The sequence below is a fragment of the Aquarana catesbeiana genome, linkage group LG02 (genome assembly GCF_042186555.1).
Source record: "Aquarana catesbeiana isolate 2022-GZ linkage group LG02, ASM4218655v1, whole genome shotgun sequence".
Lineage (NCBI taxonomy): Eukaryota > Metazoa > Chordata > Amphibia > Anura > Ranidae > Aquarana > Aquarana catesbeiana.
The window spans coordinates 294,229,998-294,247,082 of NC_133325.1; the positions used below are offsets into that span (position 1 = coordinate 294,229,998).

Consider the following 17,085-nt stretch of genomic DNA (forward strand, 5'->3'; position numbering starts at 1 on the left):
TAACATCGGATTGTTAGTACAGCAGCTTCGACCAGGGCTGTCAGTTTGTATTCGTTCAAAAAAAAACTAGTGGTGTGTACAAGGCTTTAGGCTCTCTTGAATTTTTAATACTACCTGTGTCTAGGAAAATTCATTTGTACTGTGACCATTGTCACTGAGAACAAGAGGTGAGGCAACATGGTCCAATGAAGATACCTGTTTTAGGGGCAAATTTTTAAGAGGGGAAATTCTGTTCACTTTGGGAGATTTCCTCCAATTTCCTGTTGTGTCTCTGGGACAGGAAGAAAAGAAAAAATTCCCAAATGCTACACAAATAGCAAAAAATAACCTGGCGGGTGTATTGACCCTTCCCTAATCAATTCAAAACCAAGATAAAAAAATATCTTAAACCCTATGATTATCCAAAATATATTTATTACTAATGTAACAATAGTAAAAGGTAAAAACAGAAATACTGTAGGCTTCTGAGGTTGCCATAGTTGTTTCGCCCAAGCATTTATATGTGTCTATAGTAAGGGAAGATGGATGAGAAAAGCAAACAGACAACTCCACTAATTAATCTGAGGGAAAGAAAAAATTGATTTTTAAAACAGCTTACCTGTAAAATCCTTTTCTTGGGAGTACATCACGGGACACAGAGCACCATAATAATGACTATCTGGGTTATATGCTACCTTTACGTGATTGGACACTGGCAACCAATAGTAAGACGGTTCCTCCCATATAACCCCTCCCATACGGGAAGTACCTTAGTTTTGTAGCAAGCAATGAAGATCCCAGAAAAGAAGGGAGGGACCTCTGTCTCGTGATGTACTCCAAGAAAAGGATTTTACAGGTAAGCTATTTTAAAAATCCATTTTTCTTTATCGTACATCACAGGACACAGAGCACCATAATAATGACTATCTGGGATGTCCTAAAGCAATGCATTTGAGGGGAGGGAACATAGTATTCCTAGACCCCATTCAGGCCCAGGACTTATAAAGCTGCTTGCAGCACGCTGTGGCCAAAAACAGTCTCCCTTTGAGATCTAACATCCACCTGGTAAAACCTGGTGAACGTATGAACTGAAGACCAAGCGGCCGCTTTGCAAACCTGAGCCATAGACACCTGTTGGCGCACTACCCATGATGCACTAACTCCTCTAGTGGCGTGAGCTTTGAGGTACCGAGGTGGAACCTTGCGTTTCAACTCATAAGCCTGGATAATGACCTGGCAAATCCACCTAGAGATAGTTGAACTAGTTGCTGCCTGTCCCTTCTAAGGACCCTCTGGCAGGACAAAAAGGGAGTCAGTTTTCCGAAAAGGAGCTGACATGTTTAAGTAAACCTTGACCGCTCTCACCACATCCAGTGAGTGAAGCGACCTTTCCTCCTTAGACTTAGGGTTGGGAAAAAAGGAAGGTAAAATGTTATCCTGATTCAAATGAAAATTGGAAACCACCTTAGGTAAAAAAATCCGGACGGGGGCGCATCACTACCTTGTCCTGATGTAAAAATAGAAAAGGTTTTTCACAAGAAAGGGCGGCCAATTCTGACACCCTTCTAGCCGAGGTTATGGCCACCAAAAAGACCAATTTCCTAGTCAATAGAATTAAAGGAATATGCCTAATAGGTTCAAAGGGTTGACCCTGTAGAGCTGATAGCACCAAGTTCAAGTCCCAGGGGCATAAGGGTGGCTTCACTGGCAGCCGTAAGTGCAGTACCCCCTTGACGAAGGTTTGTACTAAAGAATGAGATGCAATTGGCCTCTGGAAAAAAACTGATAAGGTCGAAATTTGTCCTTTAATGGTCCCCAAAGATAGGTTTAAATCAATTCCTGTTTGAAGAAAGGCAAGGACCCTCCCAATCCTATACTTGCGAGGGTGCCAATTTCTCTCGCACCAGGAAATGTACGATTTCCAGACCCTATGGTAAATACTCCTAGAAACTGTCTAACATTTATCAGAGTAGACAAGACTGAACCTCTAATACCACAGTCTTTCAGTACCCTGGTCTCAATAGCCATGCCATCAAATTCAGCGACCGTAAAGAAGGATGGTATATGGGACCTTGGGACAACGGTATGGGAGGCACAATGGGTCCCCCACCGCCATCCTTACAATCTCTGAGTACCAGGACCTCCTGGGCCACCAGAATCACTGGTTTCTGTTCTTCCTATATCCTGCGTAACAGGTGCGGCAGCATCTGGATCGGAGGAAACCACCAATGCATCCGTCGCGATAGCAAGCAGATCCCTGGTCCTGGATACAAACCTAAAGCAAAAAACGGAATGCCAAATCTCATCACAGGATGGACTGTGGAGATTTCATAGGTAAGGCAGTGCCAACGTCCTACATCTACAAATTCTCAAAAAAGCAAAGGAAGTGGAAAAATGGACTTTGTAGGCACCAATCATAAAATTGAATATAGATATTTTATTATACAAAAAATACATGAAACCAAAAACACAGACATATTAAAACATTGCAATAGATTGCAGAGCAATAGCTAATACTCTGCCCTATTACCCTTTTTTCTATATATATATATATATAGATATATATTTATATATATCTATATATATCTATATATATATATATCTATATATATATAGATATATATATATATGTTTTTATAAATACATACACATATATCCAACTCTGTTTTACTATATATGTGTATATACTCTTTTAGAATCAGCACTATCGTTCATCCAACTCAACTTGGCTATCTGGAAGCCTATTATGGCAGTATACATTTTCCAGCTATTTACAGATTTTATCTTTTTGAGGTAGGCTTAATTACACCTGCCCGTGTATCATTATTAATTCCTCAATTTCATCTATTGTCTGTTTACTTTTTCTTTCCCTCTTGGTGCCTACAAAGTCCATTTTTCCACTTCCTTTGCTTTTTTGAGAATTTCTGGATACAAACCTGTCTACCTTGGCATTGAATCTAGATGCCAGAAGATCCACATCTGGCATCCCCCATTGCTGGCAGATTTGAAGGAAAACTTTGGGATGAAGGGACCACTCCCCCGGTAACAATTGCTGACGACTTAGGTAGTCCGCCCGCCAATTGTCCACACCTGGAATAAAGACTGCTGACAGAAACGGCACGTGTCTCTCTGACCTTTGGGGCCGCCCGGCTCCGGGTGCCCCCTTGGTGGTTGATGTATGCCACCACCGTGGAGTTGTCGGACTGGACTCCGACAGGAAAACCCCGCAATCTGGACGTCCAGAATAGGAGAGCCAAGCGAGCTGCCCGAATTTCCAGCAGATTGATGGGCAAGGTTTTCTCTACTTGGGACCATATTCCCTGGACGGAAGCCTCTTCCAGGACTGCTCCCCAACCGAGACGACTGGCGTCCGCAGTTACCACCTTCCAGGTTACAGGTGGAAAGGATTTTCCGCCCCTCAAATTGCTGGTCTTTGACCACCAAGAGAGGTCCCGTTTTACCTGTAGGGATAGAGACATGGGATGATCCAAGGTCTGAACAGACTTGTCCCAAGCCTCCAGGATAGTTTTCTGGAACAACCTAGAGTGAAACTGCGCATAGGGAACTGCGCTGAAAGATGACACCATTTTGCCCAGCAGCTTCATGCATAGTCGAATCGAAGGCCTTTCTACCCCTCTGACCTCTTGAACCAGCTCCACTATGGAGTTGACCTATAAGGGAGGCAAAATTACCCTTTCTTGGGTTGTGTCCAGGATCAGGCCCAGATATGTCAAGACCTGAGCCGGACGAAGGGGCGATTTGTCCATATTCAGAATCCAGCCTAGCAACCTCAGGAAACGAACTGTAGTTGTAACATTTTCTACTAGGGTGGAGTAAGATTGGTCCCTTAACAGAAGGTCGTCCAGATATTCTACCACCGAGATCTTTTGGGACCTTAGGAATGCCAATACTGGAGCCAGAACCTTTGTGAAGACCCGAGGGGCCATGGCTAGACCGAATGGAAGTGCCACAAATTGGAAATGACACCCCTCTACTGCGCAGAAATCTTTGATGTGGACTGAAAATCGGTACATGCAGGTACGCGTTCTTGATGTCTATGGATGCTAAAAAATCTCCTTTTCTCAAGGATGCGATTACTGAACGGACCGACTCCATACGGAAGGATCGGACGTTTAGAAAGGAATTGAGGGACTTGAGGTCCAGAATAGGCCTTACCTCCCCGTTCGGCTTCGGCACTGTAAAAAGGTTCGAGTAGAACCCCTTGACTCTTTCCTTGTGCGGAACCTTGATAATTACCTCCTGCCTTTCCAGCTGATCTAAAGCCAGGAACAGGCCCTTCTTTTTCCCTGGATCTGATGGGACTCTGGATACCAGAAACCAAGTTGGGGGAAAATCCCGAACTCTATTTTGTAACCTTGTGTTATAGTGGAAATGACCCACCTATCCTGAACCAATTTCCCCCAAGCATCTGTGAACAGCAGCAGTCTGCCTCCCACCCGTAAGAGTGGAGGCGCCCCATCACAAGGAAGACTTGGAATTGGTCTTGGCCAGCTTCTGGGTCCAGGGTCTTTTCTGACCCTGAGGTTTCCTAAAAGTAGGCGGCTGAGGCCGTCAATACCTTTTGGGAGAAGAGGCACTTGGCCCTGGAGCGTTGGGAATCTTAAAGGAAGACTGCTTATTCCTTCTTTTAACCGGAAGCAAGGAGCTCTATCCTCCTGAGATCTTTTGGATATATTTATCCAGATCCTCTCCAAATAGACGCTCACCATGAAAAGGAAAAGCCGCGAGTAGCCTTTTGCATGGCGTCTCGGCTGACCAGTTTAATGCATCTACCATAAAACATAAAGTGCGAGGAAGTTCCGACAATTCGTCAGAATATTCCTTCTGAACAGGCAAGTTCCTGACCAACCTCTTAAAACGGTCCTTCAAGGACTGGCAAATATCGATAGCCGCAACTGCTGGTTGTACTGCTGACCCAGCCACCGCAAAGGAAGCTTTTAGTAAGGATTCCAGTTTTTTATCTGCCAGATCCTTAAACCCTTGGGCATTATCCACTGGACAGGTTAGGCTTTTATTCACTGAAGAAATGGCTGCATCAACCAAAGGTGTATCCCACTTCTTCCTAAATTTTTCCTCCATAGGATATAAAAAGGAAAACCTTTTTGGAGGCAAGTATATCCTGTCTGGGTGGTCCCAGTCAGCGTAAATCACCTGCTCCAATAATGGATGAAAAGGGAACGCCTGGAAACCTTGCTGAGGATGCAAGGATCCCAACGTAGAACAGGAGAGTCCTGGTCCCTGTACCGGGGGTAACTTAAACCCAGCTCTCACCATTTCAGCCAGAGACTGGATAAACAATTTCTGGGATTGGGAAGGCGAAATTGGTTCCTCAGAACCCGAGTCCTCCGCCGAGGACTCGTCAGCCTCTCCTTCCTCTTTATTCTTTACGGCCACCTCCTCCAAATCCTCTGCCCATTCTGGATCAAGATCACAAGGACCCATCTGGCTAAGAGAGTCCTGGTGCTCAAGTGACTCTAAACTGGGACCAGGCTCAGGAGAGGGAGATATATGATGCTTCTTCCCTCCTTGCGTTACTGTGGCAATCATACCCGCTATCTTGTCTTCAAGGCCAGCTAGGGCTGATGCTAAGTCATCCTTAGTAACATAAGCCAATGCAGGGATATTGGTAGTGGCCACTACGCCTGACAAATGCAATGGCTCAGCCAGGCCAAATGCCGCAGGTCTTTCAGGGGAGACTGATGCTGCAGTAACCTGAAGTTGATCTCCTGTTTTTGCAGGAGGCACTTTAACCCCTGGACTTGCCCTGCCCCCTGTACCTCGTTTTCTGGAAGACATCGCTTACAAGAGTTGAGGAATAAAAGTACTCCCTCTGAGGTATATGGCCGAATCCAGCGTATAGCAGCTACCACAGCCTTTACCAGCCTTCAACCTGTTGCAACTGCCCAACTCACGTGCCCAGACCACTGTGTCCCACCATGCACTAGGATCCTGGCTCTTATGAGCCTTAACTGACAAGCAGCATCGGCACACGCAGGCGCGTGACTTTCCTTTATACACGCCACAACTAACGCACGCATGGGAATCCTCACAGCGCATGCCCGCAGAACGCGCTGCGTGCACACACAGGCATGCCGCGATGCACGTGTTGACCGCGGCGAATGCGGATGAGTACACATGCACGCGGTGCACGCCCCCAACTCACGCTCCCTACGCACATGCGCGCCCGTTGCATGCGGCCCACGTGCGGGAAACACCTGCATAAGTGCACCCGCCGGCCATCCTCTGTAACCTCAGATACAGTGGGGCACAAGGCACGCAAATTTGGGATCTAAAACATGTTATGTCATAGGTAACAACAGTAGTATTCTTTAGCACTCCCAGAGGGAGTACTCTCCGGTACCCGCCGTAGAGCCTGGTACAGGCCCAATCTTCTCCCATCACGGCGGGTAGCGCCACTGAGGACCTTCAAGGACCGAGTCCCCCCTCTGTTCACGGTCCACACCCTTGGACCTGTAGGGCACCCTTCTGGTTCCCTTGGGCAAGTAATAGACCAGGAATACCATATAACAAGGGTCCAGCGCCATAAAGGACACATTACAGGCAAAACCTTGTTCTTGAACCGGTGGTTGCCAGTGTCCAATCACCTAAAGGTAGCATATAACCCAGATATCATTATTATGGTGCTCTGTGTCCTGCGATATATGATAAAGAAAACAAAGTACTCAATCCTGTCAGTTTGATTTTTGTTACAAAAGCACAAAAAGTGTACTTAGATTAGTACATCTACATAAATCAGTACATAAATATAAAGATGTCATGTACCTATCAAATGGATTCTTACCTGATAGAAATGAGTGAGAATTCGTAGTTGAGAACGCATTTTTGGTATTGATTCTTGAAATTCCAAAACCCTTTTATTTTCTTCTTCCTCTTCAGCTTCTGTAACTCCCCACTTTCCCTATAAAAAAAATAATAATAAAAAAATACAGCAACGTGGTAAGTAACAAACAGTATATAAATACTGCTCCACGTCAATCCTTATCCACCCAATTACCAAAAAATCTACTTCATTACTGTAGTTTATCCAAAAAAAACAAACATAATATAGCAGAAGTGAGACCTATTAATGCGTTGCACACTGTAGCGCGCATAATCACAATGAAGCGATTGGAAGGTCTCACTTCTGCTGTATTGCATTTGATTTTATTGATACACCACAACAAAGAAGTTGATTTTACTGTAATGCGGTCACCCACGATTTTTAATATTAAAGTAGGCCAGTAAATACAATTGTAAAATGATTAGAAATAGGTATAACAGGATTTTTGTATCAACTGTAAAATCTGTTACTTGAAATTCATTAAGGGATACAGAATACAGTTATCCAGAAACAACCAAAAAATGCCATTGGCCAGCTAGGTATGGCCCTTCCCACTCCCATCACACTTAAGTTTTGTAGAAAAGCAGTTTTAGGAGTAGATCACATATACAGAAGGTTTTGGACGTGTCTCATTTAATGAACCCCAAGAAACAGATTTTATGTACAAAAATGCTGTTTTCTTTCTAGCTAATTAAAGGACACAAGATTCAGCAAAGCCCAGCGGGGGTCTTTGGAGACGTGGCTCTGTACCAGGCAGACCACAGCTCTGGACCCGTACAGCACCCTGCAGATAGCTCTACTCAATTCATGTGCCAAGGGGAGTGCTCACAACAGGATCCAGTGCAACATTACAGGCCAACCCTGTATTTTCCAGAAGGGAGAGTCTGAGTATGGCTTCCCAAGGCTCTGCTAAGGATTTCACCAATCTAGAAGCAGCATGAAGAGCTGCAGTGGATATGGTGCAGCCAAGTGATGAAGGAATTGTCTTTGAATTAAATCATACCCAGATAAAACCTCAATAAGGAAGAAGAGATCCATGAGGGTATCTAGAAGTGGGAAGTGTTTTAAGGGTATGTCCCCTGTTTTTTGTCAGTGTGCAACCACCTGAAAGTAGCTGCATATAAACCCAGTTGCAATGATTTAGAGAAGCATGTGTCCTGTACAGTACTACCAGGAAATGTGTTTTTTGAAGCGCTGACAGAATCAAATTTGAATACTACCAATTTGTTCCTCAATGGTATGCCATTCCTCGCACCAAGTGAAGTCAGTCTTTTATGTGCAATAGAAGAAGTAGACTTCCTAGAGTGGTCGAGGAAGGAGTTTTAGACACAGATCAGACTGTGCTGATTCTGAGGAGTCACCAGAGCATCTACTGCTTTCATCTGTGGGTCTCTGAATCTGGAGACAACTCTGCCTAGTGTGTTACTGAACCTGGAGGTCTGTGTCCAGCGTTTCATACATGTGGCACAGGTGCTGAAACACTTCTGGATGTAGGAACCATTCCCCTGGGTCAAGTCGCTGCCGATTGAGAAAGTTTGACTGCCAGTTATCCACGACTGGAAAGTTAATGGCGGACAAGGCTGGAACGTGGAGTTCTGTATGTCTAGAATCCATTCTTCCTTCTTGCTGTGGCAAGGCTTTTGGCCAACACCCCTTGCCCCGCCCCCCTCCCCCCCACACTACTTTTGTGGCATTGTCCAACCGGATCCTGATTAGATGACCCCTGAGTTAGGGTGTCTAGCTTTGTAAGGAAAAAACAAAATCACCTGGAGCTCAAGTATGTAGATCGGGAGATGATATTCCTGTCAACCAGGTCTTCTGCAACAACAAGGTGTCTAGGACTCTCCCAGCCCTTCAGGCTGGCATTCCGTTGTGATAATCTTCCATGATAGTGGGAGGAAAAATTTTCCCCAACTCTAGACCTGGGTTCCTGAGCCACTAGGCTAGAGATAACCCGTGCTTCTGTGTCAGGAAAGCTGGTTTGTCTAGAGGCTGAACTGATTTGGAGTGAAAAAGATTAAAGTGATAGTAAACCCTCACCTTGTAAAACAACTCATTTAGTTTAAAATTAGGGTTGCACGATACCACTTTTTTAAGACCGAGTACCGATACTTTTTCTTTAATGTCATGTGACAGTGGCACATGTGTCAGGACGCAGGGGGACCAGGAGGAGGACCTGGGGGGACCAGAGGAGGAGCCGGAGAGCCGGGAAGGACGCAGGGCAACCCAGAGGATAAAGCGGATCGGGACCCGGAGCAGGGAGGATGCAGGGGGCCCTGGAGGAGGACATGGTGAGCACAGAGGGGTACAGCCAGGGGTGATCGGTGTGGCGGTGAGGACAGTTACAAACACCAATGTCCCTGACAGCTGCGGGAGGGAGAGGAGTTGAAGCGGCTGTCAGAAAAACTATACAGGGAGATAAGTGCTTGTAACTCCCCCCACCGCCGCACCGATCACCCGAGGCTGCCTAAGTATCGGGTCAAGCATCGGAGCATTTGTAGTACTTGTGCAAATGCTCGGTATCGGCACAGATACCGAAACTAATGTTGGTAAAACCCTATTAAAAATAAAACAGAACGGCAAAACATTTGTGTATAGACATAAAAAAAAGACATTATAATCGACAACTCTTGAAAATATAGCACAAAATTCTAACTTTCGGTAGAAAGAGTATGGCTAATTGTTATCTATGTATGTTAAAACTTGGCATTGTTTTGTCCTGTACCCATTTTGTATTTGAATTTTGCCAATAAAAATCTTTATTGGAAAAAAAAAAAAAAAAGTATAAATATCACCCCCCCCCCCCCCCTTTTTTTTAACCACTTTAGCCACAAAAGGATTTGCCCCCTTAATGACCAGGCCATTTTTTGCGATACGGCACTGCGTCGCTTTAACTAGCAATTGCGCAATCGTGCAACGTTGTACTCAAACAAAATGTATGTCCTTTTTTTCCCACGAATAGAGCTTTCTTTTGGTGGTACTTGATCACCTCTGTGGTTTTAATTTTTTGTGCTATAAACAAAAAAGATTGACAATTTTGAAGAAAAAAAACAATATTTTTTACTTTTTGCTATAATACATATCCAAAAAAATGTTAAAAAAAATGAATTTCTTCATAAGTTATATGTTTAATAAAGTTTAATAAAAAGGAAATTGTAGTAAAGGACAACCAACATCAGTTTGGATTTATTTCTGGATATCATTGCCAGTATAAGGATATAGAAGGCATTTCCAGGAAGTATTGGCATATTCTGTGCAGAGATAGGCACCTGGGAGAGGTGCTACCGAGCCAACCAAAGTTTATATACAGAAGGGCCCCCAGTTTTGGTGACTATGTGGTCAGGAAAATTTTGGACCCACCAGGGAATAAGTACCTGAGGTTGGATTTTAGGGGCTTTTACTGCTGCAGGAGATGTATCTGCTGCAGAACGGTGAAAGTAAGTCACAGAGGGATAAAGAGTGTAACCAATAGAGATGGTGAGTCCTTTGAGATCAGGGAGTTCAGCACCTGCAACTCCTCACATGTAGTATATTTAATGTGGTGCCCTTGTGGCCTTTTCTATGTGGGGAGAACGAAGAGACTCCTTAGGATTAGAATCTCTGAGCACCTAACTAATATAAAGAATGGTTATAAATACCATAGCGTTTCTCTACATTTTAAGGAAAAACATCAGCAGGATCCCTCTCTACTGCAGTTTTGTGGGATAGATGTGATCCATCCCTCGTGGAGGGGATCCAACAGAGTTAGGAATCTATCCCAAAGAGAAACCCAGTGGATATTTTTAATGAAGAGTCTGGCCCCGAGGGGGTTAAATATAGAACTAGACCTGAATTGTTTTATCAATGATTTTTAATTACTTTTAATTATATGTACTTTAAGCATCTTTAGCATTATATATAAACCACTGAGTGAAGGGGAACCTGTATCTACAGAGACAGTAGATACATGTCTAGAATTAGATTCAATCACTACCCTATATAGTGTGGTGGGCCATATATGTAGAGGCCCCTTTTATTATAAATATCGATTTTACCTCATATTATAAATATCGATTTTATTTCTTTTTATTTTGAATATAAACTCACTGGGTTCTCAGTTTATATACAATTTGGATACATTTAACATGCTTACTAGTGATAAGGGATTTTATACATTTTTTGTTGTTTCATATTTACCTTTCTATTTTAGATTTGAGTTTAGATGTACACACATATAATCTATACCCACTATAGATGAGAACATCTAGTCATATGGATGGCTTATACCTAGAGGTGAGGGGGGGATTGATTATTTCCAGTGTATTTAGATAGGAAGTTTCTCACCATGTGGATGTATGTATCTGTGTGAACAACACAAAACATTCAGGAAGTAATGTGAGAGCGGCATCTGCAGGGGTTAATACTGTGTTGTGCTGTGTGTTAATGCTGCTTTCACTATGTGATGTGACATGCAGCGATCAGTTGGAGCGTCAGCTGTATCTGCATGACACCTCACGTAACAAGAGATTCTTTGCAAACATCAGTTCACATCGCTAGAATGCCTGATTCCCATTATGCTGTGTACCGGAGCTCTCAGCGTAATTCACATAACGGGGACCCGAGATGTGCGCATGCGCGATGAGCCGGCCGATGAGCGTTAGCTAGATAGGCATATAAGGGATGAGTGGCAGGGAGCACAGCCTATCCCATGAATAAGTCAACCTATGACGAAACGTCGGGGGCGTGGCTGTGAGACGTGACATGCAGCACTGTGAGCCACACTGAAGGAGAGGAGCATTGTTTACACGGAGGGACGGAGGACCTCCAAGGGAGGGGTGAGATTGATAACCCTGCACCAGCACACCTCGGGTCCGCCGTGACCACTTGTTTTATTTGGATCCACTGGAATTACGTTTGATGTGATTTGCACTTTATTTGAGCTGTATTTTATCATTTTACATGCGAGTGTACTGATTGAAGATTGCAGTGATTTTAACAAATGTGTGATACTGGTTTACACTATTGGAGCACATATTATTTTTTTCATGTGGACCGGGTTGGAAACATTCACTGTGGAACAACGATTGATCCTACTACCTTGGTGTATGGTAGATAAGCGATTATTGCCTTGCATGAGAGTGCTGGCAAATTAAGTCGGTGAGTGTAGGTCTTGAGGGAGTGGAATCACTGCACACAAGAGGAGAGGTGGAGGAGACACAACATCACCTGTGCTTTATCAAGATTTATTACCACTTTATTCGGACACATTTTTCTCACGTGTGTGGTCACGTTTTATTGTGGACTGATTTATATTTTTGAAGTTAATTTGTATTTTGTATTTTTTATTTTTGGATATATTTTTTGCATGTACAGCATGATATGAAGTGGCAGGATAGGTTTTATCACTGGAAATGTATTGAGATATGTATTTCCTAAGATTACACTGCATGTAAGGTTTATACACATTAAGAGGGTCGCACCATCACTGTGTTGATCGATATTTGACCACTGATCTGGCTGGTACATTTACACCTATATACATTTTGTGTAGATTTGTTTATAGATTTCACCTTTGCATTAGTGTTCACATACACATGTGTAGAGGGTCACACCATCACTGTGATTAACACACTTGATTTTTGTTTGAAAGCGCCTCTTATTTTTTATTTGACCACTGATCTGGCTGGTACATTTATACCTATATACATTTTGTGTAGATTTGTTTATAGATTTCACCTTTGCATTAGTGTTCACATACACATGTGTAGAGGGTCACACCATCACTGTGTTTAATACACTTGATTTCTGTTTGAAAGCGCCTCTTATTTTTTATTTGACCACTGATCTGGCTGGTACATTTACACCTATATACATTTTGTGTAGATTTGTTTATAGATTTCACCTTTGCATTAGTGTTCACATACACATGTGTAGAGGGTCACACCATCACTGTGTTTAATACACTTGATTTTTTGTTTCAAAGCACCTCTTATTTTTTCCTAGATGTCTGTGGGAGGATTTGGGTAGTTTACAGACATCTCCGATTAAATACTTAGTATATGCATTATAATTTAAAGGGGCTGCTTCATAGTGGGTGTGGGAATTCAATTCCCCACGTGGGTTATTGTATAGATTGATTTTGAGCACATTCACATTCAGTTTGTGAAACATAGTGGCGCGGTGGAGGTATTCGTTTTTGGTGAAGGGCGGTATACCATTTATAATACCTATTACTTATAAGTTATATGTTTAGGCCAATATGTATTCTTCTTCATATTTTTGTAAAAAAAAAAAAAAAAAAATCGCAATAAGCGTATATTGATTGGTTTACGCAAAAGTTATCATGTCTACAAACTATAGGATAGATTTATGGACTTTATTTTTTAACTGGTAATGGCTGCAACCTGTGATTTTTAGCAGGACTGTGACATTGCAGCGGACAAATCTGACCCCAAATTAAACTTTTTGGGGACCAGTGGCATTACATTGATTAGTGCTATAAAAATGCACTGATTCATGTATAAATGACACTGGCAGGAAAGGGGTTAACACAAGGGGGCGATCAAGGGGTTAACTGTGTTCCAACTGTGGGGGAGGTGGGCTTACTGGGACATGACAGAGATCACTGTTCCCGATCACTGGGAACAGTAGATCTCTGTCATGTCATCTGGCAGAATGGGGAATTGCCTTGTTTACAAAGGCAGATCCCCATTCTGCCTCTGTGCATATCGATCACGGCCGGCAGACATCGAGTCCACAGGACCCGCAGGCACGCTCACAGCAGGGGTGCACCTGCAATCTCACACGCACGGACTGATGTACAGGTACGTCGTTCATGTAGGAGAGCCGACCTTCCGCAGTAAATGCGCGTGAGCTGGTCGGCGAGTTGTTAAGTGATCACATAACCTCTGTTCTCAGCTGCATAAGAGCTGGGGGGGGGGGGGGGGGGGACAGAGTAGCACACGGATCTTCCCAGTGACAGGTTGGGCAGGAAAGAAGGGGGTGTCAGGACAAATATGATCACTGGAGGAGAGCAGGCTGAATTACCCGGACAGCTAGAGAACTGATCACAGTATATTCTCCTTCTTAGTGTGGTCAGTTTTTAAAGGGAAAGCAGAGGGACTGGCAGAAACACCAGGGTTTTCACCCAAACGAAGAAAAACAAAGAGAACAGCAGGCTTATATCAGGAATATAAAAAGCTGGGTTTACATATTCTTTAATTGGTACTGCCTTGGAAGAGGCTACAATCAAGACCCAAAACTCTCATGCAGAATTACAGGAGTGGACAGTAGAGTCTGCCAACTGAACATTAGAAGGTTGGGATTGGAATAGGTCTAGAACAAGACCAGATACTCCAAGTGATGTGTTGGTTCCAGTGCCAATTTCTGAAGGTTCAGGAGCCAACCAAACTTTTTTTTTAAGGTGTGAACTGTCAGCATCACGTTGTCGATCAGTATTTGTATACAGTAAGTATCCCACAACAAGGATATCCTGGGAGTGTAGGAAGGCTAGCACTGGTGCCAATAACTTGGTGAATACTTGAAGTGAGGAAGATACGCCATATAGTAAGGCCACATACTGGTAGTGTTGAGCGCATGTAGCAAAGCACAGGTACCATTAATGAGCTGGGTAAAATAAGGACACATGCATCCTTTATGTCCACAGAAGCTAGAAAGTCTCCCTAAAGAAGGGAGGCTAAGAGAGATGTGATCTAACTTCCATACATTTTAGGACTTGAATAGGGATGAGCTTCGAGTTCGAGTCGAACTCATGCTCGTCTCGAACATCGGCTGTTCGCAAGTTCGCTGAACAGCGAACAATTTGGGGTGGGGTCTCTGGGAGAAATCAAAAGTGCTAATTTTAAAGGCTTATATGCAAGTTATTGTCATAAAAAGTGTTTGGGGACCTGGGTCCTGCCCCAGGGGACATGGATCAATGCAAAAAAAGTTTTAAAAACGGCCGTTCTTTCAGGAGCAGTGATTTTAATAATGCTTAAAGTCAAACAATAAAAGTGTAATATCCCTTTAAATTTCATAGCTGGGGGGTGTCTATAGTATGCCTGTAAAGGGGCGCATGTTTCCCATGTTTAGAACAGTCTGACAGCAAAATGACATTTCAAAGGAAAAAAAGTCGTTTAAAACTACTCGCGGCTATTGCATTGCCGGTCCGACAATACACATAAAAGTTCATTGATAAAAACGGCATGGGAATTCCCCACAGGGGAACCCCGAACCAAAATAAAAAAAAAAAAAAAAATGACGTGGGGGTCCCCCTAAATTCTATACCAGACCCTTCAGATCTGGTATGGATTTTAAGGGGAACTCCGCGCCAAAATTAAAAAAAAAAAAAACGGCGTGGGTCCCCCCAAAAATCCATACCAGACCCTTATCCGAGCACGCAACCTGGCAGGGCGCAGAAAAGAGGGGGGGACGAGAAAGCGCCCCCCCATCCTGATCCGTACCAGGCCACATGCCCTCAACATTGGGAGAGTGCTTTGGGGTAGCCCCCCAAAACACCTTGTCCCCATGTTGATGAGGACAAGGGCCTCATCCCCACAACCCTGGCTGGTGGTTGTGGGGGTCTGCGGGTGGGGGGCTTATCGGAATCTGGAAGCCCCCTTTAACAAGGGGACCCCCAGATTCCGCCCCCCCCTTTGTGTGAAATGGTAAGAGGGTACAAAAGTACCCCTACCATTTCACTAAAAAAACTGTCAAAAATGTTAAAAATGACAAGAGACAGTTTTTGACAATTCCTTTATTTAAATGCTTCATCTTTCTTCTATCTTTCTTCATCTTCTTCTTCTTCTGGTTCTTCCTCCGGTGTTCTCGTCCAGCATCTCCTCCGGGGCGTCTTCTATCTTCTTCTCCTCGGGCCGCTCCGCGCCCATGGCATGGGGGGAGGCTCCCGCTCTTCTCTTCATCTTCTTCATCTTCTTCTCCGGCCCGCTCCGCATCCATGCTGGCATGGAGGAAGGCTCCCGCTGTGTGACGCGTCTCCTCTTCTGACGGTTCTTAAATAAGGGGGGGCGGGGCCACCCGGGGACCCCGCCCCCCTCTGACGCACGGGACATGACGGGACTTCCCTGTGGTATTCCCCGTGACATCACAGGGAAGTCTCCTCAAGTCACTGTACATCAGAGGGGCGGGGTCACCGGGTGGCCCTTCCCCCCCCCCCGTTAAGAACCGTCAGAAGAGGAGACGCGTCACACAGCGGGAGCCTCCCTCCATGCCAGCATGGATGCGGAGCGGCCTGGAGAAGAAGATGAAGAAGAGAAGAAAATCAAGAAGAGAAGAAAATCAAGAAGAGAAGAAGATGAAGAAGAGAAGAAGATGAAGAAGAGAAAAAAATGAAGAAGAGAAGAAGATGAAGAAGAGAAGAGCGGGAGCCTCCCCCCATGCCATGGGTGCTGAGCGGCCCGAGGAGAAGAAGATAGAAGACGCTGCGGAGGAGATGCTGGACGAGAACACCAGAGGAAGAACCAGAAGAGCCAGAAGAAGAAGAAGATGAAGGAAGATAGAAGAAAGAAGAAGCATTTAAATAAAGGAATTGTCAAAAACTGTCTCTTGTCATTTTTAACATTTTTGACAGTTTTTTAGTGAAATGGTAGGGGTACCCCCTTACCATTTCACACAGGGGGGGGGCGGGATCTGGGGATCCCCTTGTTAAAGGGGGCTTCCAGATTCCGATAAGCCCCCCGCCCGCAGACCCCCACAACCACCGGCCAGGGTTGTGGGGATGAGGCCCTTGTCCTCATCAACATGGGGACAAGGTGTTTTGGGGGGCTACCCCAAAGCACCCTCCCAATGTTGAGGGCATGTGGCCTGGTACAGTTCAGGAGGGGGGGGGGGGGGCGTTCTCTCGTCCCCCCCTCTTTTCCTGCGGCCTGCCAGGTTGCGTGCTCGGATAAGGGTCTGGTATGAATTTTTGGGGGGACCCCACGCAGTTTATTTTTTTAAAATTTTGGCTGGGGTTCCCCTTAATATCCATGCCAGACCTGAAGGGCCTGGTATGGAATTTAGGGGGACCCCCACGTCATTTTTTTTTAAATTTTGGTTCGTGGGTTCCCCTGTGGGGAATTCCCATGCCGTTTTTATCAATTAACTTTTATGTGTATTGTCAGACCGGCAATGCAATAGCTGCGAGTAGTTTTAAATGACTTTTTTCCTTTGAAATGTCATTTTGCTGTCAGACTGTTCTAAACACGTGAAACATGCGCCCCTTTACAGGCATACTATAGACACCCCCCCAGCTACGAAATTTAAAG

At 44.4% G+C, this 17,085-nt stretch overlaps 1 protein-coding gene across 1 annotated transcript in view; it reads right to left on the reverse strand.

The window, feature by feature from the left end:
- Positions 1–17,085, reverse strand: part of TUBGCP3 (tubulin gamma complex component 3) — a 179,763-nt gene that overhangs the window by 5,061 nt on the left and 157,617 nt on the right. The window contains exon 21 of the mRNA XM_073614518.1: positions 6,803–6,919. Within this exon, the coding sequence (XP_073470619.1) occupies positions 6,803–6,919 (117 nt within the window). The remainder of the gene's footprint in view (positions 1–6,802; positions 6,920–17,085) is intronic.